Source organism: Macrotis lagotis, chromosome 1 (assembly GCF_037893015.1).
Source record: "Macrotis lagotis isolate mMagLag1 chromosome 1, bilby.v1.9.chrom.fasta, whole genome shotgun sequence".
NCBI lineage: Eukaryota > Metazoa > Chordata > Mammalia > Peramelemorphia > Peramelidae > Macrotis > Macrotis lagotis.
Genome location: NC_133658.1, coordinates 228,579,002 through 228,604,440, shown reverse-complemented (window position 1 = coordinate 228,604,440; position 25,439 = coordinate 228,579,002). Strand labels below are relative to the sequence as shown.

At 39.3% G+C, this 25,439-nt stretch overlaps 1 protein-coding gene across 1 annotated transcript in view; it reads right to left on the bottom strand.

The window, feature by feature from the left end:
• The window catches only part of GAN (gigaxonin), a 78,121-nt gene extending 55,360 nt beyond the window's left edge, over positions 1 to 22,761 (bottom strand). The window contains exon 1 of the mRNA XM_074209739.1: positions 22,580 to 22,761. Within this exon, the coding sequence (XP_074065840.1) occupies positions 22,580 to 22,746 (167 nt within the window). The 5' untranslated portion in view covers positions 22,747 to 22,761. The remainder of the gene's footprint in view (positions 1 to 22,579) is intronic.
• Between the last annotated feature and the right edge of the window lie 2,678 nt (positions 22,762 to 25,439).

The window sequence follows — 25,439 nt, the reverse complement described above, 5'->3', positions numbered from 1 at the left end:
TTATTCTCCTCACTATGGAGAGATAACCTGGCTTTCTCAAAGACCATACCACCTGAAGCACAAAATGTGGCAACAACTACTACATTTACAAATATTACCTTATTTTATCTATTAACAGCATTGAAAAGTATGTACTACTATTCTCATTTTACAGTGTCACATAACTGAAGGTGTCACATAACTATTAAATAAATGTCTGAAGTCATATCTGAACTCATCTCCCTAACTCCAGAGCTAGTGTTCTATCCACCAGGCAACTCAGTCTAAAGTTTAATTTCAGAGAAGTCTTTCATCAGGCAGGTCACTACATGATTGTATTTTTTTGCCAAGCAATTCATAAATACTAAGATGTCACATGAATACTCGCATAATATAATAACATTTTTAAAGTTCTGAAGTATGTACAAATTTAAAAGGTAAAAATATCTAACAGTCAAAATTGAAAGAAATTATTTAGGGGGAGAGAACAGAAGATCAAGGCAAGCAAAACAAGAAAGTCTGACTGAGGATTGATTTAGAAAGGGAAGATTACAAATAGTCATAATAATAAAGGTAGGATAATTTAGGATTCTTCAGAATATGGATAAAAAGCAGTAGTTACATCCTTTTGGAGCAGTAGTAAGTAGTAGTAGTAGTAGTAGTAGGTAGTAGAGATGAGAGGGAGGTTGGGGCTAAGTTAAACCATGAATGCTTTGAATGCCTGGAGTAAAAAAAAAAAACCCAAATCACTGTTTTATTACCTCAATATGCCTTTCTTAAAAACCAAAACGGGGCGGAGTGATGATGACAGGAGAGGTTTGTCTCTTAGGTGCTCTTGCTCAAAACTTATAAACTAAGGACTCAAAATTTTCAAGAGACAGAACTCACAGAGGGATCCAGTGAAGCAGTTCTCCAACCCAAGGTAACTTGGAAAAGAGTGGAAAGCCTTGGCTCCACAGGATCAGAGGGGTAGCCCACCAGAGCAAAGGATCTTCAGCCTGCCAGAGGCAGCCCCAGGGCACTAGGAGCTGTGGCTCACGGCAGCAGGGGCAGTTTCCTGATCTACACCCCGGGGAGCACCAGGCACAACTTGGGGGATTAGCAGGGGTACCTCTGCCAGAATGAGCACACGAAGACCAGCTCTCAGGGCACTCAGCGAGCAGCATGGTCAAGGCAGCCCAGATCCAGAAACTGGAACCAGGCTGAGCTGGTAAGGAGGAGCCCACAGGGCATGAGTGCTGAGCCTAGGGAGGGGAGTGGAGAGAGACTGCAGAGCTCTGTCCTCTGTCCCTGGAACACGACTCTGGGGTTCTGACCACATTCAGACACTGATCACAGTCTAGCACCCCCCCCCGAACAGCAGGGACCCCCACCCACCTCAGTCCCATGGCAGAGGGGTGCACTTATGGTCATTCACAAATGAGGAGGGAAGAAAGAGCCTCACACATGGAGATCCTTGTGGGGAATGTCCCAATAATACTCAAAAACTCAGGAAGCACCCCCAAACCAGGCTTAGGCTGCAGAAATAAGTAAACAGAGAGGAACACCATTGAGAAATACTTTGCCTGTGATCCCAAGAAGGATCAAAACACTCAATATGAAGATGAAGAATTACAAGCTCCTGCATCTAAAGACTGCAAGAAAAAGAGAAATTGGGCTCAGGCTATGATAGAGCTCAAAAAAAGTTTGAAAATCAAGTGAGGGAGCTAGAAGAAAAATTGGGAAAAGAAATGAGAGAGTTGCAAGAAAAACATGAAAAAGAAGTCAGCAGCTTAGTTAAGGAGATCCAAAAAATTGCTGAAGAAAATAACATGCTAAAAACCAGCATAGGTCAAAAGGATAAAACAGTTCAAAAAAGTTTTGAGGAGAAGAATGCTTCAAAAAGCAGAATTGGCCAGATGGAAAGAGAGATAAGAAAGCTCTCTGAGGAAAACAAATCCTTCAGACAAAGAATGGAACTGAGGGAGGTTGCTCATTTTACAAGAAATCAGGACAATTCTTCAAAACCAAAAGAATGAAAAATTAGAAGAAAATGTGAAACACCTCATTGAAAAAAAACAACTGATATGGAAAACAGATTTAGGAAAGATAATTTTAAAATTATTGGAATACCTGAAAGTCAGTCATGACTTTCATGAAAAGAGCCTTGACATTATTTTCAAGGAATTATTACAGGAAAATTGCCCTGATATCCTAGAAGCAGAGGGCAAAATAGAAATGGAGAGAATCCACCAATCTCCCTGAGAAAGAGATCCAATAAAAACAACTCACAGGAATATTATAGCCAAGTTCCAGAACTCCCAAGTCAAAGAGAAAATACTCCAAGCAGCCAGAAGGACACAATTCAAATATTGTGGAGCTGCAGTCAGGATCACACAGGACTTAGCAGCAACTACATTAAGGGCTTGTAGGGCTTAGAATATAATATTCCGCAAGGCAAAAGAGCTCAGAATGCAACCGAGAATCAACTACCCAGCAAAAGTGAATGTCCTCTTCCAGGGAATAAGATGGACTTTCAATGAATCCGGGGAATTTCAAATGCTCTATTGGAATGGCCAGAGCTGAACAGAAGGTTTAATATTCAAATATAGGACTCAGGTGAGGCATAGAGAGTGGGGCAGAAGGGGAAAATATGAGGGACTTAATGATGATGAACTTCATGTGTTCCTGTACAGAAAAATGATACTGATAATACTCATATGAACCTTCTCATTTAATAAAGCAGGTAAAAGAAGTTTTTATAGATAAAGCACTAGGGAGAATTGAATTTGATGATATAATGTTGTGCAAAAAATGGAGTCCATAGCTAAAAGGGAAAATGTTATAGGAGAAAGAAAAAGGAGAGGTGGAATAGGCTAAGATACTTCATACAATAAGATTTTTCTTTATTACAATGAGCTATTGCAATGATATGGAAGGGGGGGAGGCAAGGGAGAATGAGGGAACCTTTGCTCTCATCAGAGGTGGCTAGGAGAGGAAACAGCATATATACTCAATGGGGTATAGACAGCTGGAGTAAGAAGGAGAGAAGGGGGATGGGGGAGGGGGGAATGTGAGTGATAGAGGAGAGGATGAACCAGAGGGGAGAGTGGTCAGATATAACACATTTTCTTTTTTTGCTTTTTACTTCTTGCAAGGGGCTGGGATTGCTGTCCGGGACCATAGGGTTGGGTAGATGCTGTGTAAGGGGTGGTATGTGGCCTTGGGGCCTCTTGGCCCCAGGACCGGGGATCTGTGCCACTCAACTACCCTACAGCAGAGTCAGCATGAAAGGAGAGAGAAAAAATATAGTACACGGTAGCGGAGAAGTACAAATGGAGGGAGTTGCGATCAGCAATGGAAATGGTGGGAAAAATATGGAAGTAATTTTTGTGATGGACTTATCACAAAGAATGTGATCCACCTGCAACAGACCTGATGGTGTTGGAACACAGACTGAAGCACAATTTTATGATTATTATTTTTTTGGGGGGGTTTCAGGGCAAATGGGGAGGGGTGGCTTGCCTGGGGCCACACAGCTGGGTGATTGTTGGGTGTCTGAGGCCGGATTTGGACCCGGGTGCTCCTGGCCCAAGGACAAGTACTCTGTCTGCCAGCTGGCCACCCCTACTATTATGATTATTATCATCACTATTTTATTTTGAATCTTTTTTTTTGTTATGTTCTTTGCAGGGCAATGGGGTTGTGGTGGCTTGCATGTGTGATTGTTGGGTGTCTGGGGCCGGATTTTGGCTTGGGTGCTCCTGGCTCCAGGGGTGGTGTTCTGTCCACTGCACCACCTGGCCATACCTGCAATTATTATTAGTAGTAGTATTTTTCTTTTCTTTTAATTTTAATTTTTTTCTCTCCTCCCTTTATCACTCATGCAGGTCTATATTTTGGGGGGAGAGGGGGGTTTATGTTTACTCTTAAACAAGAATATTTTAGTAATGTATAAAAAAATTGTACAAAATAAGAATAAATAAATGAGAAAAAAAAAACCCAAACAAACCACCACCAACAAAACCCCAACCACCCCTTAATCATGATTATGCTTTCTCTACCAAATTATTATAGAGGTAATGGAACATCTATTTGCTATGTGAGGATTTGAAAAAACAACTATGAAAGGAACACCAAGGCAAAGGCAAAAAAGAAAAAAAGGAAAAAAAAGGGAAGGGGTATCTGTTATTGAGAAGACCTTTTAGACCATATCAAATATTGCATTATAGTTCATGCAAGTTAACTGTCAGGAAAAATACAGATCAAAGGGGGTACAAAAGGTACAAATCATCACATAAGTATTTCTAATATAGACAGCATTACCAGAACAGTGTTGCAAAAATACTGTCACATAGTACCTTACCCTTATCTATTTTTTTTTGTTAGTTTTTGCAAGGCAATGAAGTCTACCAGATTTGAGGCTGGATTTGATATCAGGTCTTCCTGACTCCAGGGCTGGTGCTCTTTCCACTGTACCACCTGGTTGCCCCATCCTACCCTTCTCTATAAAGAAATCTGCCATTAAAGGATGCTAAGCAGCCAGTAGAAGCAATGCTAAATGATTTCACACTTCTTTTCAGCAAAGATGAACACAACATAAAAAAAATCTCTGTACAAGTCAAACATTCCTCAAACTTGCTTTGCTGAAGGGTAAAAAGAAGAAGCTAAAAGACTAGTATAGTCACTGTTAATGACCAATCCCATAATGAAGTAGAATGCTATCATCTCAGTCAAGTAGTTTATGTCAATATAATAACAGAGAAAGCTAGGAAAAGAATCAACTTTGGATATTTATAAGTCCAAAGATGAATGAATAGTATAATTAATTTTTTAATTTTTTTTGCAATGCAATGGGGTTAAGTGACTTGCCCAAGGTCACATAGCTAGGTAAGTATTAAGTGTATGAGGCCAGATTTGAACTCAGGTCCTCCTGGCTCCAGGGCCTGTGCTCTATCCACTGTGCCACCTAGCTGCTCCCAAAGACTTTGCTATCAATGTAATTTTTTTTTTTGCAGGCAATGGGCTCAAGTGACTTGCCCAAGGTCACACAGCTAGGTAATTATCAAGGTCCTCTTGACTCCAGGCTCTAGCAACTACACCAATAGCTGCTCCCCCCCCCCAATAATTATTTATTCACCACCATTTACCCATTTTTCTCAAAACTAATTTATTTCTGGTCTCTTATCTATACAGCAGTAAGTCTTATTTCTCAAATTATTACCATTATGATTTCTAGGAAATTAACATTAGACTGGTTATTATCTCAAATGCAAAGGCTCAAACTCAAGTAAACAAAAGCAAGAACCTTAAGTAACTTAAATGTCATATTTGTCATTTTGAAAATTAAAATTCATAAAAATTTAAAAATATACATGAAATCATTTAAAATAATAAGCCCATTACATGTTAACATTATCAACTTCTTAAAATTTAAAAAATCATTTTAAAAAATAGTGAAAAGAACAGCAATAGTTTACAAATTTGTCACAATAGAGAACAGCTGGATTCTTATATCTGATTCTATAATCTATCTGTTGTGATGTTGTTGTTATTGAAGTAAGAGAATCCAGTCCCACACAATAATGTTGCTGGAAAAGAAAGGGGTGGCTTGACTTTTTAAAAAAATGTATTTTATTTTGAATTTTTTACAATTTCCCCCCAATCTCGCTTCCCTCCCCCATTCCCCACAAAAGGCAGTCCTGTTAGTCTTTACATTGTTTCCATGATATGTATTGATCTAAGTTGAATGTGATGAGAGAGAAATCATATTGCTAAGGAAGAAAAATAAAGTATTGTGCCTGATTGTTGCACTAATGGAATGACCAAGCATTGTTTCCATGATATGTATTGATCTAAGTTGAATGTGATGAGAGAGAAATCATATTGCTAAGGAAGAAAAATAAAGTATTGTGCCTGATTGTTGCACTAATGGAATGACCAAGCCCATCAAGTTTGGTCATCACCCCCATGTTGCTGCTACGGTGCCCAGTGTTCCTCTGGTTCTGCTCATCTTGCTCAGTATCAGTCCATGCAAATCTTTCCGGGATTCCCTGAATTCCCATCCCTCCTGGCTTCTAATAGAACAATAGTGTTCCATCACATACAGATACCACATTTTGTTAAGCCAATTGAAGGACATTTATGTTAATTTCCAATTCTTTGCCACCACAAACAGAGCTGCTATGAATATTTTTATACAACTGATTTTTTAAATACACTAAAATATTCTTGTTTAACAGTAAATATAATACCCCCTCCCCCCAAAAAACATAGATCCTCATGAGAAATAAAGTAAAGAGAAAAAAGAATGTGTTTCAGTCTAGTTCTGATACCATCAGCCCTGTCTGTCATTCACATTCTTTATGATAGGTCCATCATAAGAGTTACTTCCACATTTTTGCACTGTTGCTGTTTGTAAATCCCTCCATCCATGCCTCCCCACTATCATATATTATATTTTCTTTCTCCTCTCACTGTCTCTCTACTAAAATGTTGTAGGATGGCTGAGTAGCACAGCAGACTAACCACCAGCCCTGGGGCCAAGAGGCACTGAGCCCACATGCCACCCCTGAAACTTAGCAACAACCTGGCCCCGTGGTCCTGGACAGGCCGCCCAATCCCAGCCCCTTGCAATTAGTAAAAAAAGAAAATGTGTTACATCTGATTGTTCCCTCCTATGATCTACCCTCTCCTCTATCACCCACATCCACCCTTCCCCTTCTCTCCTTTTTACTTTGGATGTCTATACCCTATTGAGTGTGTATGCTGTTTTCTCTCTGAGCCATTTCTTAAGAGTGAAGGTTCCCCTCATTCCCTCTCACCCCCCCCATATCATTGCAAAAAGCTTGTTGTGAAAAAAAATCTTCTATATGAAATATCCTAGCCTATTCCACCTCTCCTTTCTCTTACTCCCAGTACTTCCTTTTAGCCATTAACTTCATTTTTACAATATATTGTCTCTTTAGATTAGTTCTCTCCTGTGCTTCATCTATAAAAGCTCCTTCTACCTGCTCTGCTCTATTAAATGAGGTTCGTATGAGTATTATCAGTATCATTTTTCTATGCAGAAATACATGCAGTTGATCATTAAATCCCTCATATTTTACCCTTCTCCTCCACTCTCTATGCTTCACCTGAGTCCTGTATTTGAAGATCAAACCTTCTGTTCAGCTCTGGACATTCCAACAGAAACATATGAAATTCCCCTGGTTCATTGAAAGTCCATCTTTTTCCCTGGAAGATGACGTTCAGTTTTGCTGGGTAGTTGATTCTCAGTTGCATTCCGAGCTCTTCTGCCTTCCGCAATATTATATTCCAAGCCTATGAGCCCTTAATGTAGTTGCTAAGTCCTGTGTGACCCTGACTGCAGCTCCATGATATTTGAATTGTGTCCTTCTGGCTGCTTGGGAGTATTTTCTCTTTGACTTGGGAGTTCTGGAACTTAGCTATTAATATTCCTGGGAGTTGTTTTTATTGGATCTCTTTCTCAGGGAGATTGGTGGATTCTCTCCATTTCTATTTTGCCCTCTGCTTCTAGGATATCAGGGCAATTTTCCTGTAATAATTCTTTGAAAATGATGTCAAGGCTCTTTTCATGAAAGTCATGACTTTCAGGTATTCCAATAATTTTAAAATTATCTTTCCTAAATCTGTTTTCCATATCAGTTGTTTTTTTCAATGAGGTGTTTCACATTTTCTTCTAGTTTTTCATTGTTTTGGTTCTGAAGAATTGTGTCCTGATTTCTTGTAAAATGAGCAACCTCCCTCAGTTCCATTCTTTGTCTGAAGGATTTGTTTTCCTCAGAGAGCTTTCTTATCTCTCTTTCCATCTGGCCAATTCTGCTTTTTGAAGCATTCTTCTCCTCAAAACTTTTTTGAACTGTTTTATCCTTTGGACCTATGCTGGTTTTTAGCTGCTGACTTCTTTTTCATGTTTTTCCTGTATCTCTCTTGTTTCTTTTCCCAATTTTTCTTCTATCTCCCTCACTTGATTTTCAAAATCTATTTTGAGCTCTATTATAGCCTGAGCCCAACTTCTGTTTTTCATGGCATCTTTAGATGTAGGAGGTTGTTTCCTCATCTTCAGATTAAGTATTTTGATTCTTCTTGGGATCACAGACAATGTATTTCTCAATGGTGTTCCTCTTTTTCCTGTTTACTCATTTCTCCAGCCTGTGCCTGGTTTGTGGGGTGCTTCTTGAGCTTTTGAGTATTATTGAGACACACCCTTTGGGGTTTTTTTGGTACACCCCACTGGGACCTTTATTCTGCCTGTACTTTGATATGTAGATGACCACAGGCACTCCCCTTTGCCCTGGAGCTGTGAGGAGGGGCCCTGCTATCTTTGTATGGAAGGCCAAACTGCACAACCTGGATCTGAGTGTGGGCAAACAGCAGCATCCTGCCCTAGGGAGAACAGAGAGATTTCTGCAGTCTCTCAGACTCCCTTACTGTTTGTGGGCTGTGCTCTGGAGGGGCAGGCTGGTTTCTCCAGATTCTCACTGCAGAGTCTGTGGCTGGTGCTCCTCACTCCACACTCATTCTAGGGTAGCAGAGTTCTCTCACAGCCCATTCAAGCTGTTGCCACTGAACCTTGGGCTGGGCTGGGCTATGGACGTGGCTGCAGCTTTTTCCCAACACCCCAGTCCTGGTGAAACACACCTTTCTCATGGAACTTCTGAGTTATCTTAGACTGGGAAAATGTATCACTCAAGTCTTTCTGTGGGTTCTGCTCCTCTGAATTTTGACTAGAGTCATAATTTGTTGGCTTTTGGAGTTTTGGGGTAAAGGAGTTTCTGGGAAATGCTGCCTTCATGCTGCCATCTTGGTTCTGCCCCCCCCACCAAATGACTTTTTTTAAAAGTATAATTAAAACACCTTTAACATCACAGATCTCCGGAAAGAGTCTCAGAGATCCCCAGATGCCTCAGATCACACTTTCAGAATTACTAATATAAAGGATCAGAAAGAAGGGATAAAAGCTAACTGGGACATAGACTCATTCCCCAAAGGAAAAAAATGGTTCCCAATAAACCAGTGAAGGAAAGTTATAACTACTATCATTGACATTGGCCAACTGGATCAACAACAGGTTTAAAGGAATTTCAGATCCAAAGGATTAGTGCCTTCATTTCTTTCTAGAAGTAGGACATATAATGTGTGGTGGTTCTTTACCACATAGAGATAATCAAAAGGTAATCCATATCTCATTATTTCACTATTTAGATGGAGGGAATAGGAATATAGAATATTGTGTATCAGACAGACTCCACTGACTTGTTATTGAATCACCCTCCCTTTTTTTTGTTACAAGAAATGACAGAAAAATGTAGCAGCAGAAGTCTTCTATTTGGAATTGAAGACAATGTAACAATAAAAGGAATAAATATCTTTTTAAGAAGTTAGTGGCATTAACAAAATTGTTTAAATGTTTCCCAGTTTCCAGTTAGTAAATCATAAAATTGTATCCATAAAATGTGATTATTTTTAAGCAACATATGATGCAAAAGGTTTACAAAGTAATTAAAAGGCAGTATTATTTTATAGTTGAGAAAATCTAGTTACAAAAGTCTATGCCTAAAGGAAATGTCACAGTATATCACTTTTAAAAGATTTCCCACTAGACTTCTATAGCTGAGAGTAAAAAGAGAATCATTTTTGTGATAAGTTTTTCTGAACTTCAAAATGTTTATTAAGTATCTTCTATGTTCAAGGGAAAAGCCAATATTCCTTCAGTCTCAAAGGCACTAGCGATACAAGTAAACAGATACAAGGTTTCTAAGCAGGAAGAAAAATCCAGTTAAGTGGAAGGATACAGGAAAGCTTCACAGGTTATACCTGAACTAAGTCTGGGGGAAAAAAGGTCAGAGATGGAAGGACCAGCAGATGTTTTAATTAGGCTCTGTCTTCCTTTCTGTCCCATTTAAAGCATCTAATTTAAATTGCAGGTTTAAAAAAAAAATCACTGCTATGGGGGAGAAGCCCATAAATTGTTATGCCATTATATAAACATCATTCTTCATTCATATGACATGTACCATATGTTACTACCAAAACAGACTTGTCTTTAGGGGTTTGCCCTCCTCACTGTTTAGATAGTAGGAGAATCTGAAAGTACAGTACTTATACATCCTTTATCAAACCAACTTGGTAATGCTTGGTCTATGTAGTCACTCATTAAGTATTTGTCGTCTGAGAGTTCAGAGACCTAGATTCCACAACAGTACCTTTTCTAGGAAAGGACACTTTCATTACAACAAAAATGCTATTATAAATCTTAAGTTTGCCAATATGACCAGAAAGGATAACGATCATTGTTGGAAGGGTTATGAAAAAGCTGGAACACTATTACATTGCTGGTGGAGCTGTGAATTCATCCAACCTTTCTGGAGAGAAATTTGGAACTACACCCAAAGGGCAACAAAAATGTGCATCCCCTTTGATCCAGCAATACCACTACTGGGTCTATAACCGTGAAGAGATGATGAAAAAGGTTAAAAAACATCACTTGTACAAAAATACTCATAGTAGCCCTGTTTGTGGTGGGAAAGCATTGGAAATCAAGTAAATGTCCTTCAACTGGGGAATGGCTTAGCAAACTGTGGGATATGTATATCATGGAACACTATTGTTCTATTAGAAACCAGGAGGGATGGGAATTCAGGGAATCCTGGAGGGATTTGCATGAACTGATGCTGAGTGAGATGAGCAGAACCAGAAAAACATTGTACACCCTTAACAGCAACATGGGGGTGATGTTTAACCTTGATGGACTTGCTCATTCCATCAGTGCAACAATCAGGGACAATTTGGGGCTGTCTGCAATGGAGAATACCATCTGTATCCAGATAAAGAACTGTGGAGTTTGAACAAAGTTCAAGGACTATTCCCTTTAATTTAGGAAAAAAACTGATATCTTATTGTCTGATCTTGTTATCTCTCATACTTTATGTTTCTTCCTTAAGGATATGATTTCTCTCTCATCACACTCAATTTGGATCAATGTACAGCATGGAAACAATAAAGAGACTGACAAACTGCTTTCTGTAGGGGGGGTGGGGGGAGGGAAGTAAGATTGGGGGAAAAATTGTAAAACTCAAAATAAATAAAATCTTTAATAAAAAAAAGCTTAAGCTTGTGGGTCATACCCAATCTGACCATTTTTATACAGCTGGTTTTTATAAAACATTCTTAGATCATAGTTTTGGTCTTTGGTCCACAGTTGCTGAGGCTGGTCTTAAAACATTATCTATGAAATAGGTTCCCTTATTACAATATAAAGATTTCAACATGACAAAGTTTGTGAATTTCTAAAAAAAATCTACAAAAATTAAAACCCTACTTCTACTCTGAAATAAGATAAAGAAAATTAAATACTTTGAGTTAAATTTGAAATTGTCGACTTTTATGAATCGTTTTGATGGTAGTTTTCCTAGAAACACAGATTCCTGACTGCCTTCAGATTTCTGAAATATACTTTCATGCTCTTTTAAAGAAATTGGTCTTTCAGGAGTAGTTTCTGGATTCAAGTTAAAAATGTGTAATTCTATCAAAAAGTTATAACTATTAAAAGGTCATTTCAACCCCTGGAAAAGCAATGATATATTTTGAGGTTTCTAAATTTAAGAAATTAATTTCGGAGTGAAGAGAGAGAGATTGCAGAGCTCTGTCCTCTGCCCCTGGAACAGGACTCTGGGACTCTGACCACATTCAGATACTGATCGCAGTCTAGGCCCCCCCATAGAACAGCAGGGCCCCCCCACCTCAGCCCCGTGGCAGAGGGGGCCGCTTATGGTCATTCACAGACCAGGAGGGAGGACAGAGCCTCACACACTGAGACCCTTGTGGGAGTGTCCCAAAAGCTCATGAAGCACCCCTAAAACCAGGCCCAGGCTGGGGAAATGAGCAAGCAAAGAAAGAAAAGGAAGACTATTGAGAAATATTTTGCAAATGAGCCCAAGAAAGATCAAAATACTCAGTCTGAAGATGAGGAAGCACAAGACTCCAAGAAAAACAGAAATTGGGCTCAGGCTATGACAGAGATCAAAAAAGACTTTGAAAATCAAATGAGGGAGTTGGAAGAAAAACTGGGAAAAGAAGGGAGAGAGATGCATGAAAAACATGAAAATGAAGTCAGCAGCTTAGTCAAGGAAATCCAAAAAAATGCTGAAGAAAATAGCATGCTAAAAACCAGCTTACGTCAAATGGATAAAACAGTTCAAAAAGTTATTGAGGAGAAGAATGCTTTAAAAAACAAAATTGGCCAGATGGAAAAAGAGATAAGAAAACTCTCTGAGGAGAACAAATCCTTCAGACAAAGAATAGAATTCAGGGAAATTGATGAATTTACCAGAAATCAGGAATCAATACTTCAAAACCAAAAAAAATGAAAAATTAGAAGAAAATGTGAAATATCTCATTGAAAAAACAACGGATATGGAAAACAGACTTAGGAAAGATAATTTGAAAATTATTGGAATACCTGAAAGTCATGATCAGGAAAAGAGCCTTGACATCATTTTCAAAGAATTGCTACAGGAAAATTGCCCTGATATTCTAGAAGCAGAGGGCAAAATAGAAATGGAGAGAATCCACCGATCCCCCCGAGAAAGAGATCCCAAAAAACCAACCCCTAAGAATATTATAGCCAAGTTCCAGAACTCCCAAGTCAAAGAGAAAATATTACAAGCAGCCAGAAGGACACAGTTCAAATATTGTGGATCTGCAGTCAGGATCACACAGGACTTAGCAGCAGCTACATTGGAAGCTCATAGGGCTTGGAATACAATATACCGGAAGGCAAAAGAACTTAGAATACAGCCAAGAATGAACTACCCAGCAAGGCTGAATGTCCTCTTCCAGGGAAAAAGATGGACTTTCAATGAACCAGGGGAATTTCAGATGTTCCTTTTGGAATGGCCAGAGCTGAACAGAAGGTTTGATCTTCAGACACAGGACTCAGGTGAAGCATGGAGATTGGAGGAGAGGGGGGAAATATGAGGGACTTAATGAGGCTGAACTGCATGTATTCTTGCATAGAAAAATGACACTGATAATACATGAACCTTCTCAGTTAATACAGCAGGTAGAGAGAGCTTTTATAGTTGAAGCACAGGAGAAAGCTGAATTCGAAGATAAAATATGGTGTAAAAATGGAGTCAATAGAAAAAAAGGGAAATGGAATGGGAGAAAGAAAAAGGAGGGGGGGGATAGTCCAAGATATTTCACATAAGATTTTTTTTTTATTACAATGAGCTATTGCAATGATATGGAAGGGGGGGAAGGCAAGGGGGAATGAGGGAATCTTCACTCTCATCAGAGGTGGCTAGGAGAGGAAACAGCATATATACTCAATGGGGTATAGACATCTGGAGTAAGAAGGAGTGGGGAGCAGGGGGAAGGGGTGGGGATGCGAATAAAGGAGGAGAGGATGGACCATGGGGGGAGAGTGGCCAGATATAACACATTTTCTTTCTTACTTCTTGCAAGGGGCTGGGATTGAAAGGCCTGCCCAGGACCATAGTGCCAGGTGGATGCTGGGCCTAAGGGGTGGTATGGGGGGCTCAGGGCTTCTTGGCCCCAGGACTAGGGATCTGTCTGCTGCGCCACTCAGCTACCCTACAGCAGATTAAGAGTGAAAGGAGAGAGAAAACAGAGTACATGGTAGTGGAGAAATAAGAAAGGAGGGAGTTGCGATCAGCAATGGCAAAGGTGGAAAAATAAGGAAATAACTTTTGTGATGGACTTATCATAAAGAATGAGATCCACCCATGACAGAGTTGTTGGTGTTGGAACAAAGACTCAAGCACATTTTTTGTTATTATTATTTGGGGGAGGGTGCAGGGCAAGTGGGGCTGGATGGCCTGCCTGGGGCCACATAGCAGTGTGATCTTTGGGTGTCTGGGGCTGGATTTGAACCCAGGTGCTCCTGGCTCAAGGGCCAATGCTCTGTCGGCCACCCAGCCCCCCCTACTATTATTACTATTTTATTTTATTTTGGGTCTTTTTTTCTTTTTTTTGCTTTTTGCAGGGCAGTGGGGATCGGGTGGCTTGCATGTCACACGGCTGGGTGATTGTTGGTTTTACGAGGCTGGATATGGACTTGGGTGCTCGTGGCTCCAGGGCTGGTGCCTCGTCCATTGTGCCACCTGGCCATACCTACAATTATTACTATTATTTTTTTTATTTTAATTTTTTTCTGTCCCCTTTACTTTTTTGGCCCAAGCAAGTCTATCTATATTCATGGGGGAGGAAGGGTATTTTGTTTACTTGTAAACAAGAATATTTTATTAATGTAAAAAAACCCCATTTGTACAAAATTAGAATAAAAATAAATTAAAAAAAAAGACTGAACCCAGTCTCATTATAGCTAAACCGTATAATCAAGGTTAGGATACATGAAACCTTTAGATAGCCCTACACAGCAAGGCACAAATTGTTTGCTTTGCATTGACTTTGCTGTTTTGAAAGCAGTTTACATATATTATCTCACTTGTAGAAGGATTACTGGACTTGGAACCAAAAAAGACCTGGGACCCCCATTTAGTGAACATGTGACAGACCATAAATAAGCAGTGTCTCCTCTCTGAACCTCAAGTTCTTCATCTTTAAATAATTGTTATAGTATTACTTCAAGCTGTTACCTTACAGCTTGTGGTACAACTCAAACAAGATTGTGTATGTTAGTTCTCTTGTCCTTCATCATCGAAGAAGATCAAATAATATCACTGTTAGAGACAAGTTACAAATTGTCAGACTGTGATAATTACAATTACAATCTGACCAATTCGAGCTTGGAATGTTCTACCACAGGACAGACACAAATAGTCCATGAGAACACCAGAGGTGGATTCTCTAAACTTGCACATCTCAGGTTTCCTTTGAGCTATTCCCATTCATAGAACAAGACTGTGCTTGTAATGATCAATATGGATCTATTGTTTAGTATGTTTACAAATATAGAACCTATATCAGATTACTTTCTGTCAGGGGATGGGGGGAAGGAAGAGGAAGGGAAGAAAAATGTAAAACTCAAAATCTTTCAAAAAAAATGATTGGTAAAAACTATTGTTGCACTTAGTTGGAAAAACAAATTTTTAAAATTTTTAAAAATTAAAAATAAAAAGACTGCAAATCATTGTTCAAAACTTAAAAAAAAGAAATTAATTTCATATTGAAAAAAGTTTCATCTATAGTCAAAGAAAGAAATGATGGATCTGGAATGTAGATTAAAGTATATTATTTTCACTTTCTTTTGATATGTTTCTTTTTTCACAACCATAATATGGAAACATGTTTTACATGATTGTACATATATATATATACCCTACATCAAAATTGCTTGCTGTTTTAGGAAAAGGAGAGGGTAAGAAGGAAGGGAGGAAGAGAGAAAAACGGAAAACTCAAAATTTTATAAATATGAATGTTAAAGATTATCTTTACATATAATTGAAAAAAACACATGAAAGAAAGAGTGAGTTTCCACAGGTACCTATATTAGGAGAGAGCCAAACCAGGCTAGGTTCAGTTAGATCCTTGAGGGAGCCAATCCACAGCCTTATCCATAATAGAGTGAATTCTTTTTTTTATGCAATCTCACCAATAAAACTTGAACCAGGAGTTAGAATATCCATTGGTTTTCTGGTAATCTTTCAACTCGATAGGTTAGCACCACTATTAAATATCCTTACTAAAGACAATTACTCAGGAGTAGCTAAATACTAATGACCGAATTGAGCAGCTTAGGTGGCTTCCGTGGATAAAGTTCAGAGCAATTAAGACCTGAGCTTGTCAAATCTGGATTCAGATACTTACTAGCTACGTTTCCATGGGCAAGTCATTTACTTTTGCCTAGATCTTCTGCAGAAGGAAATGGAAACAACTCTAGTTAATCATTGCTAATAAAATCCCATGAATATTGACATCTCATGGTCATGAAAAATCAGACATAATTATGACTGAATCTTCAAAGCATACATGAGAGACATGAAAATATTATTAGTGCCTCTTTAGAGTCAGTCTGAACTTTCAACAGTAATACTGAATTGAAAGGCAGTGGCTCCTACCTGTGTACCAACAAAATAACTGTGTCCCAAAAGTAAACGACAAGATGACTTTCATGATTTGATTTGATCTTGATTCTTGATATATAAATATCCAGTGCTGTTATGCATAAAGAATATATTTAACAAATACTAATTAATTACAGTGCCAAGAGCAAATGTAAGCACTATCAAGTGATATTTCCTTTATATTGCTGAATTTGAACCTATTCTAGACATCTGTTTCCAGAAGTAACTTCATCAGAACCACTTATGAGTCAAACATTATTTGAATGATAAAATGAACTTGTTAGCATTAATGATAGCTAATATTTATATAGCACTTCAAGATTGGTAAAACACAATGAGCAAGGAGGCCTTAGAATATAACTAGCTTAGCTACACTAAATACTTTATGTACATCAGGAAACTTTTTAAAAACAGCTATTTGATAGAGTAACTACAAATAGACTGAGCAAAAGAAATACTATAAATGTTAAACTGTAAGTATGAGAAACAGCAGCAGATCTGGAGCAGTGAGAAATGATGGTCATAAGAAATGAAGTGGACCTTAATCACAGTATGTCAACTGAAAAGTAACTCACAAGACAGCTAGTTGACTCAACCAATAAACCACAGAATGAATCTCCACTATCACCTACTCAGTAAGACCTCCAAGGAGATTGAATTCAGTATTTGCATTTTTGAAAAGTTCTAACTGGTAAACAGTTGCTCTTGGCATCAGGTTTAAAATGGGCTCTTTGCAACTTCCACAAACTGTTCCTGATTCTGTCTTCTACTAATAAGAGCCAACATTTATATAATAATCTATTCATAAAGTACATTATAGGTGTTATTTAATCTGATTCTTACAAAAACCCTGCCAAAGTAGTTGCCCAGAGTCACACAGCTAAATGTCATAAAACAAGACTTGAATTCAGGTCTTTCCGACTCAGATTCAGAATTCTATCCCCTATGACACCTAGCTGCCTCTAGTTTACCAAGATAATTTAATTTTTGAAATATTTTAATATTGAATATTTGAAATATTGAATATTTTATTTATTTTTTATTTTTTAGGTTTTTGCAAGGCAATGGAGTTGTGGCTTGCCCAAGGCCACACAGCTAGTGTCTTGAGGCCAAATTTGAACTCAGGTCCTCCTGACTCCAGGGCCAGTGCGCTATCCACTGCGACACCTAGCCACCCCTGCCAAGATACTTTTAGATCCCAACTTTGTTCCTCGCAGCTTTTTGTCACCTGCAAATTTGATCAGCATAACATCATGCCTTTATCCACTTGGGAAATTGGTCCATTGTTAAAAATGTTAAACAGCATTAGATTCCTATAGAAATCCTTTGGTGAGCTTCTGCCAGACTGACAAGAAAGTATTAAGAATTACTCTTTCAATCAAGACATTCAACCAGATCCATCTGATTGTATATTCCATAACTCTCCATCTTCTCTACAAGAAATACATGAGATTATCAAAAATTATTTCTAAACTATATCTACAGCAAGTTAGCAATCCTGTCAAAAAAGGAAATGAGGTTACTATGACATATCCTGGAAAACATCACACTGGATCTTTGTAATAACAACCTTTTTAGTTCATCAACTATCTATTTATTCCAGAAATTTCCTAGGAATCTAAGTCAAACTCCCTAGCCAAACCTGCAGATCTTTTTTTAAAAACAAGATATTTGTTCTTCCCCAATATTCTCTATTTTTTCCATTACCTTTCCATTATCACAATAGTTTATTAATCACATCTGCTAACTCTTCAGAAACTAGTGATCCGAAATTAATCAAGGATAGGCCAGTGGCACATTAATATCTTTTTACTTAAATTGGAGATCAGCTCTTGGTCAATTCTATGGTATCATTTTCTTTGATTATCTAGTCATAGAATCAAATTGTAGAAACAAAATCCTATGTAATCCAACCCTTACTTTTAGTATAAATTGCTTTATATAATTGACAAATGGTTGTAAATGGAAGAAGGAAGGTGAGAAAAAGGCAAACCCTTTCACTTTCACAGCTTCAATTGTCACCACAGCATTATGAAGACCCACAAACTCCTTCTTTAGTTCTTACTTCTGAGCTTCAAATATGTATATTGTCCTACATTTAGGGTTTTTAACTCAATTCCTGTGAAAGTTTGGATGCATACATACAAAGACATTTATGTATAAAACTGAATTTCAGTATAATTGGTTTCCTTTGTAATCCAATATAGTTTATTTTATGCACTTAAAAAATATTCTGAAAAAAAGATCCATAGGCATTGGCAAATTATTAAAAGGGTCCATAACATACAAAAAGGTTAAGAATCTTCAAACCAAGCTAAACTTTTACTGTAAGTTGATTCTTCTTGAACTTTTCTATTTTTGTCTGTGGCATCTGTCTTCCCAAGCATATAACCTCAAGGTTCCCAAACCCAGTTTTCTTGGGTTGATTGAACCCTGTTAATTTCACTTCTACTACCTCAAATATCATAGTTTTCTTATTATTCCCATGCATTCAAGTAAGTATAGGTCTTTTGTCTCCTATTCCAATTTGTCCTTAATCCTTCCTGAAAAATCTTTTTTATGGAGAGATCTGATTTTATTTCTCCTCTGGTCAAAAACCTTTAGTGGCTCCTTTGGCTGTAGTTCAGATTCTTATACATATCATTCAAAGAACTCCACCTTTCCAAGCACCACTTACTTACCTTTCCAGCTTTATCCCAAAATTATTCTGGTTTACCAAGAGTCATTCAAATCAAGACTTCTGTTATTCTGTTTTTGTTTACATAATGTCCAACACCTATTCCATGAAGCCTTTTCTGGTTTCTTGGTGTCTCTTTTCCCTTCAATTTCATCAATTATTTTTCCCGTCTTTCTAATATACTTAGGTATTACTGATCCATTTGTCTTTTATGCCCCAAATATATCGTATAAGCTCCAATTCTGCATGCTTATGTTTCTTAACTTTCTATTATCTTCTCCAGCTCCTACAACAATGTTCTGCATACGGAAGGTGCTAAATATTTGCTAAAAAATGAATGAACTTAGGGCAACAAGGAACTCTTACTGTAGCCACAAATATACTGTTTTGAAATTCTCTTGATCCATTCTCTTCTCTAATTTAATCTTGGCATCATTCTTCTTGAGAGAGAGAAACAGACAAAATAGAAGTCAAGGTCTTATTCTGGCTACATTGACTTAGTAAAGCACTCTTCTGATTGAATAGAAAATGAAAAACGTCATTATTTAGGGAGATAACACCATAGCCCATTCAATCTGTGTTATTTCACAATTAATTTTAAAGGCCAGTTATGCTTAAATTTATTATGAAAATTTAAGGTTAAGGCCCTCTTAGAATTCAAGACAAATACTATGAAAACTGAAAATATTTATATCATCATCTTGGGAGGAAAAGCATCCTTCTGCAGTTACACACACACACACACACACACACACACACACACACACACAGAGAAACTAGCATGCTGCATTTCCTAGAATGCCTAATATGCTATTTAGATTGCAAAATAGTCTATTGCTTTCTTGCATTTTACATTTTTTCTTTAAATTTATTTTTATTTTTTCCAATTACATACAAAAATAATTTTCAACATTCATCCCTTTTCAAGTTTTTGAGTTCCCTTTTTCCTACCACCCTTTACTTACCTCCCCTCCTTCCCATGGGCTTCAAGTAATTTGATTTAGGTTGTACATGGACAACCTTGTTTAACAGATTTTCATATTAATCTTGTTGTGAAAGAATTAGAGCTAAGAGGGGAAAACCCATGAAAAAGAAGGAAAAAGTATAAAAAAAAGTTTTAAAAAGTGAACATAGTATGCTTTGCTCTGCATTTGGACTTCATAGTTTTTTCTCTGGATGTGGTTAGTATTTTCTATAACAGGTTTCTCAGGATTGTTCTTGATCACTGAACTTGCATTTTTTTAAGGTTTTATGCTATTTTTTGAAGTTAAATTTAATCTTTCCAGGCTTTCTTTATTTCTGTTTACTTTTCTTCCATGACAGATCTGAAGATAATATCATGAGGAAAGATAACGTGCTACAAGAAAATTTTGATATAATAATAATAATAATAAAGAATATCTAACACTACAGGCACTGTACTAAATTCTTTACAATTATTATATCATTTGATCCTCATAACAATTCAGGGAGGTAGGTTACTATTTTATAGATTAAGAAACTGAAACAAACAAAGGTTAAGTGACTTGCCCAGGGTCACTGGGAATAGATCTGAATTCATGTCTTCCTGACTCCAAGCCAGTGGTCTATCTGAAATCACCAAGCTGCTCCATTCTTATATTCTAGTCTTGCTAGCTTTCCTGTATGAAGGTTAAAAAAAAAAAAGAATTTTGGTATAAGGAATCAGGCTAAGACTGCATAGAGTGGGGTCAGAGGACCAAGGTTTGAATTAGGATACTGTAATTTACTCTTTGACCTTGGGTAAATCACTGGACCTCTTTGGGCTTCAGCTTCCTTACCTGCAAAATGAGGGAGTTGAATCCTTGAGGTCCCTTCCAGCTTTGAATCTGTGATCTATGATATCCTGTGTAACTACACTGTATCTATGATGGTCTTTCAGCTTTAGATTTATAATCCTATGGGAGTTTAGCCCATAGCACTCTTAATTAGCACCCCTAGACAGTATGAGAAATTCGGACAAGTACAGAAAATGTTGCAGAGCAGTGCTACTGAATATTACCATGTTGCCTTTATCAGTAAGAGATCTTACCATTTGTAACATTTATAAAAACTAACCCAAGTTGAAATGTGAATAATACAACTGTAGATCTCTGAGAAAAATGACACTACAATCTTTACTCAAGAAAGGAAAAAAATAACACAACTATACCAACTTCCAGGATATAAATAATACTAATTATATGGCACTGGACAATGGTTTTAAAGGACTTAAAAATTTCTTTCATTTTTAAACTATGATTTATTTATGATATTTATTTCATAAGAATGTTCAAGAAGATATATATTTTGTCATTTAAGGTACTTGATAAAATAGTGCTTTAAGTAGACTGTCAGAAGTTCTTTATTAGATGATTTGAAAAAATATCCAAAGAATAAACATTCCATCACTGAGACAAAGTTGATATCGAAAAGATATTTTATCACAAACCAAAAAGCACTAATCATACAGAGATTTAAAACAAAACAAGTATCAGTTGAATGATAAGTATTAATTAGGGCTGAAAGAGATGAAGGAGCCCTGTTTTTGGAAGTAACAAATGAGTTTGAATCCAGATTCTATTTCTTGTCCTTTGAAATTCTTAGTGAATTTCACACCTTAGTAAAATGTTTAAGGTCCCTTCTGCCTATAAATTAATAAATGCTAAGAATATAAGATGATTTAGTTTAAAAAGTTGTTTGTTCAAAAAAGAAAACCTGGAAAATAATCCTTATAGATGAGCAATACTCAATACTGGATAGATTACTTTGCTACATTCTTAAGCTACATTCTTAAGTGCAAAGTAATACTGGCATCCAAAACTTGTGCTAAAATACTTCCAGACCAAATTTAGTTCTTTCTAAGTGTGTGAAAGAAAGTCTATCTTTAACCACTCAGGGAAGAACAATAATGCATCAAAAATACAAGTGATAAAAACCTTACTATCAGGGAATAATCTGAAATGTGTATTTCAGGCCTCTAAACTCTCTCCCTTCAGGAGGCTTTCATATCAGCAAAATCACTCTTCTGGCATTCAAGGTCGTACACAATCCATTGTTGTCCTACCTTTCCGACCCAGTGCAAAGCTATTCACCTAGCCTCGGCTTACAAATTCTACTCGAGTGAAGTTCCAGTAAGTTCACATTAGTCACCTCCGTTGGTTGATTCTAGTTAATTAAAAAAAAAACACCAGCTTTCTAGTTTCGATTATAAAAGTAATATAGCTGTAAGTGGTATGACAGTGCAATAAGGACAGGTCATAATTTTGTTTTCCTGCTTTGTCATTATAAAATGAAAATTTCCATCTATTCACCAATATTTAATCGGCTCACTCAACAATTTCTTGTCCTAAATGCTACATTTTAGCATTTTCGTCTGTCAAAAATCAACCCAGTAAAGGAGGAGAATGTTGATGAAAGGAAAGATAACAAGGGGGAGATGGAGGTATAAGCTGTGTAAACAGTTACATCTACCTTTAATTAGCCACTTTTGCTGAGCTGGTCGATCAGGTTAAGCTTTATTTTAAGGAAGAGTATTTAAGACGTTCGTTTAGTCACCAGCGTGTAATGAGTCCCGGGGACTCTTAATTGCTCGCTTTTCTACTTCATTCACTCTTACTTCGAGTAGGTCCCCAGCACACAAGGGCGAGGAAAGGGGCGTCTGTGCGCGTATCTCCACCCATAGCAGCCAACTAGACACAAAGGTGGAGGCTGAGGCTGGAGGAAGGAGTGGGTGCGTGGATTCCCAGGGGAGGACCCCGCCCTGGGGAGGGGGAGGGGAGGGGCCGCACGCCCCTCGCCCGTGGCCCCGGGGGAGGGGGCGGCTTCCCGGGAGGCAGCGCCCCACCCAGGCCCCGGGCGCGGGGGGGCTCACCGGATGTAGGGCGAGGCGGCCGCCAGGATGTTCTTCTGCACGGGGATCTCCTCGCCGTCCAGCACCAGGTGCGCGTCGCAGAAGCGGGCCTCCTCTCGGAAGGAGCTCAGCGCGCGCAGAAGCCGGGCGGCGTGCTGGGGGTCCGACACGGCGCTGCCCTCCGCCATCCCGCCGGCCCCGCTCTTCGCGCGCGCCCCTCGGCTCCCTCGCGGCCGGGAAGTCCCAACGGAAGGAGCGCGAGGCGAGCTCGTCAGCGCCCCGGCTGCGCCATTCCAAGGCTTCGCGGAGCTGGGGGGGGGCCGGGCCCCCTCCCTCCCTTTTAACGGATCCCGAGCCGGGGCGTCATCACTCCGCGACTGCCCCGCCTCCCGCGTGCGCCCGGCAGCGAATCACAGGCTTGCCCCCGGAGCTCCGCCCCCTCCTCCCCCGGAGCGGAGAGCGAGCCGGGGATTCCGAAGCAGTGAGAGCGCGAGCGCGGCGCGGGCGGAGCCGGGCTCGGCGGTGACCGCCCGGCCCTTCACCCCGCGGGGCTCCGGCGGGGCGGGCTCCTCGGAAGGACCCTGGCGGAGCGGGGCGGGCACCTGGCTTCTCCGGAGGGACCCCGACCCGAGCCCGGCCCGGCCTCCGGGGCCAGTCCCGACCGCGGAGCCCGGAGCCCCGAGCCCGGCCTGGGTGAAGCTCCCGAGGGGGTCCCGATGGTTTGGCCTCGGAGCGACCTAGAGACGCGGGCTTGGCGCCGCTGGGTGGCTGGTGCCTGAGCTCCCAGGACTGAAGGCTGGGCGCCCGGGAAAAGGGCCCCAGGTTCCAAAGCGGGCACCTTTGTGGGCTTGAGCAAGCTACTGCACCCGGCAGGGCCTCGGTTTCCCCATCTGTAAAAGGAGGCTGAGGGTTAGGTGACCAATTCAGCTCCAGATCTGGCCTCAGGCTTTTACTAGCTGTGTGACCCTGGGTCACTCACTTAGCTTATTAGTGCCTCAGTTTCCTCAAGTGTAAAACGAGACAGTGCCTACAGAAGTGTTAGGATCAAGTGTAATAATAAACCTGAAGCAATTATCACATTCCCTGGCAATAAATACTTGTTTTCTAAATCCATGATCTTGTTAGTGCCTGGGGAGGGAGATGATACTGGGGTAAGAGTTAGGAGTCACAGTATCTCAGATATCTTAAGTCGTCACTTCACTTTGAGGACCATCTAGGTACCGTGCAGAGGAGTTATTGTCAAAACTTTGGGGACCGACGAAGGGATCAGGGTAGACCTTTCTCTGGTCACTATGGCTTGCAACAGCCCTTTGGACCCTGCCACTCTGTCTATATAATCCACTGCTTTCCTCACAGTTAATAAACGAAGGAAAGAATAGAAAGGTCCTCATGGACCATCTCTAGTCCTACCCTTGTATTTTACAAGGAGGAATTTGAGCCCCGGAGAAGGGAAGTGATTTGTCTAAGGTCACATAGGTAGTTAATGGCAGAGTCCAGAATTAGAACGCAGGTTTTCCTCATCGGAGACCAAAGTACACTCCTCTGTACTCCAGTGGTTGAGTTCTGTGACTGTGGAAGGATTTATAGTGGTTTTTGATAAGAGTTAATAATCTTCCCAAGTGAGCCATAGACTGCTTGAAGGTTAGACCCATGTCTTACATTTTTTCCTGTTCCCATCAGTCTGGAGCAAGCAGTAGGATGCTTACTGTTTGGCAGGGATGACTACTCTGTATCCAGAGGCTCTCAGAAAACTAGAACCCAAGCAAGAGAAACTCTTAACAGATCCAGCTACTTAATGAAGATGACAGAAGTCCTTAAAAAAGGACTGCTCAGTAATTGGGAAGACTACAGTGAGAATTAGACGTTTGTCAAGGGGAACCATTACATTGTGTTAGTGGCTTTAAAGGAGTTAGGGAAGGAAATGTGTTTTGAGAGAACAGAGAAAATATTTAGGGAAGTCAGTGTAATGGGATAATAGAGAAATGGCTAGTTTATTTGACCCAAGTTTTTGATCATAATTCAGGACCATAATTTCATGAGATCATAGATTTTTAAGCTGAAAGGAACCTCAAATATTGTGAATGATCCAAAGTCTCACAAGTAGTGAGTGGAAGATTTGGATTTCAATTCAGATCTAACTTCAAATCCATCTCTCATCTCTATCACAGGGCTTCCTTTCCATCCCTGGACCTCAGTTTAATATGCTATAAAATGAGGGGCTTAAATCAGCTGGGTTCAAAGGTTACTTATAGCTCTGACATACTAACCTGCCCCTTTTGTCCTTGTGTAGCAGGAATGGATTGGGTCTCAAAAGGAGTTAGGGAGTATTTGAAAATGGCACTTGAAGTAAAACGGAGTCCAGGGCCTTCGGGTTTGTGAGTAGGAATTTCTAAAAGTTTTTGGGGAACCATTGTAAGCTTTTAAGAAGGTAACAACAAGAACAATGACATGATTCTTGTAAATATTTGAAATAAAAGTTGTTGCTGGTGAGGGAATTAAATTTAAAAAAATTAAGTTCTTTTTTTTGTTTGCAAGGCAAAATGGTTAAGTGACTTGCCCAAGGTCACACAGTTAAGGTCAAATTTGAACTCTGGTCCTCCTGACTCCAAGGTTAGTACTCTATCCACTGCACTACCTAGTTGCCCCTACATTAAATTCTTAACATATGTAGTCTCTTATTATGGGTGCTAAAAATAACAAAAATGAAAAAGTGTGGTCATTGGCCTGAAGAAGCTTATAGCCTAATAGTGGGAATAAGAGATGTAGACAAATAGCAACAACTAGAAAGAATGTGGTGAAAGGAATGGAGCAGAAATTCAAATAAAATGAATTCTGAAGTTGGTGAAAGTGGTTATCAGCTGAGAGATCAGGGAAGATTGTA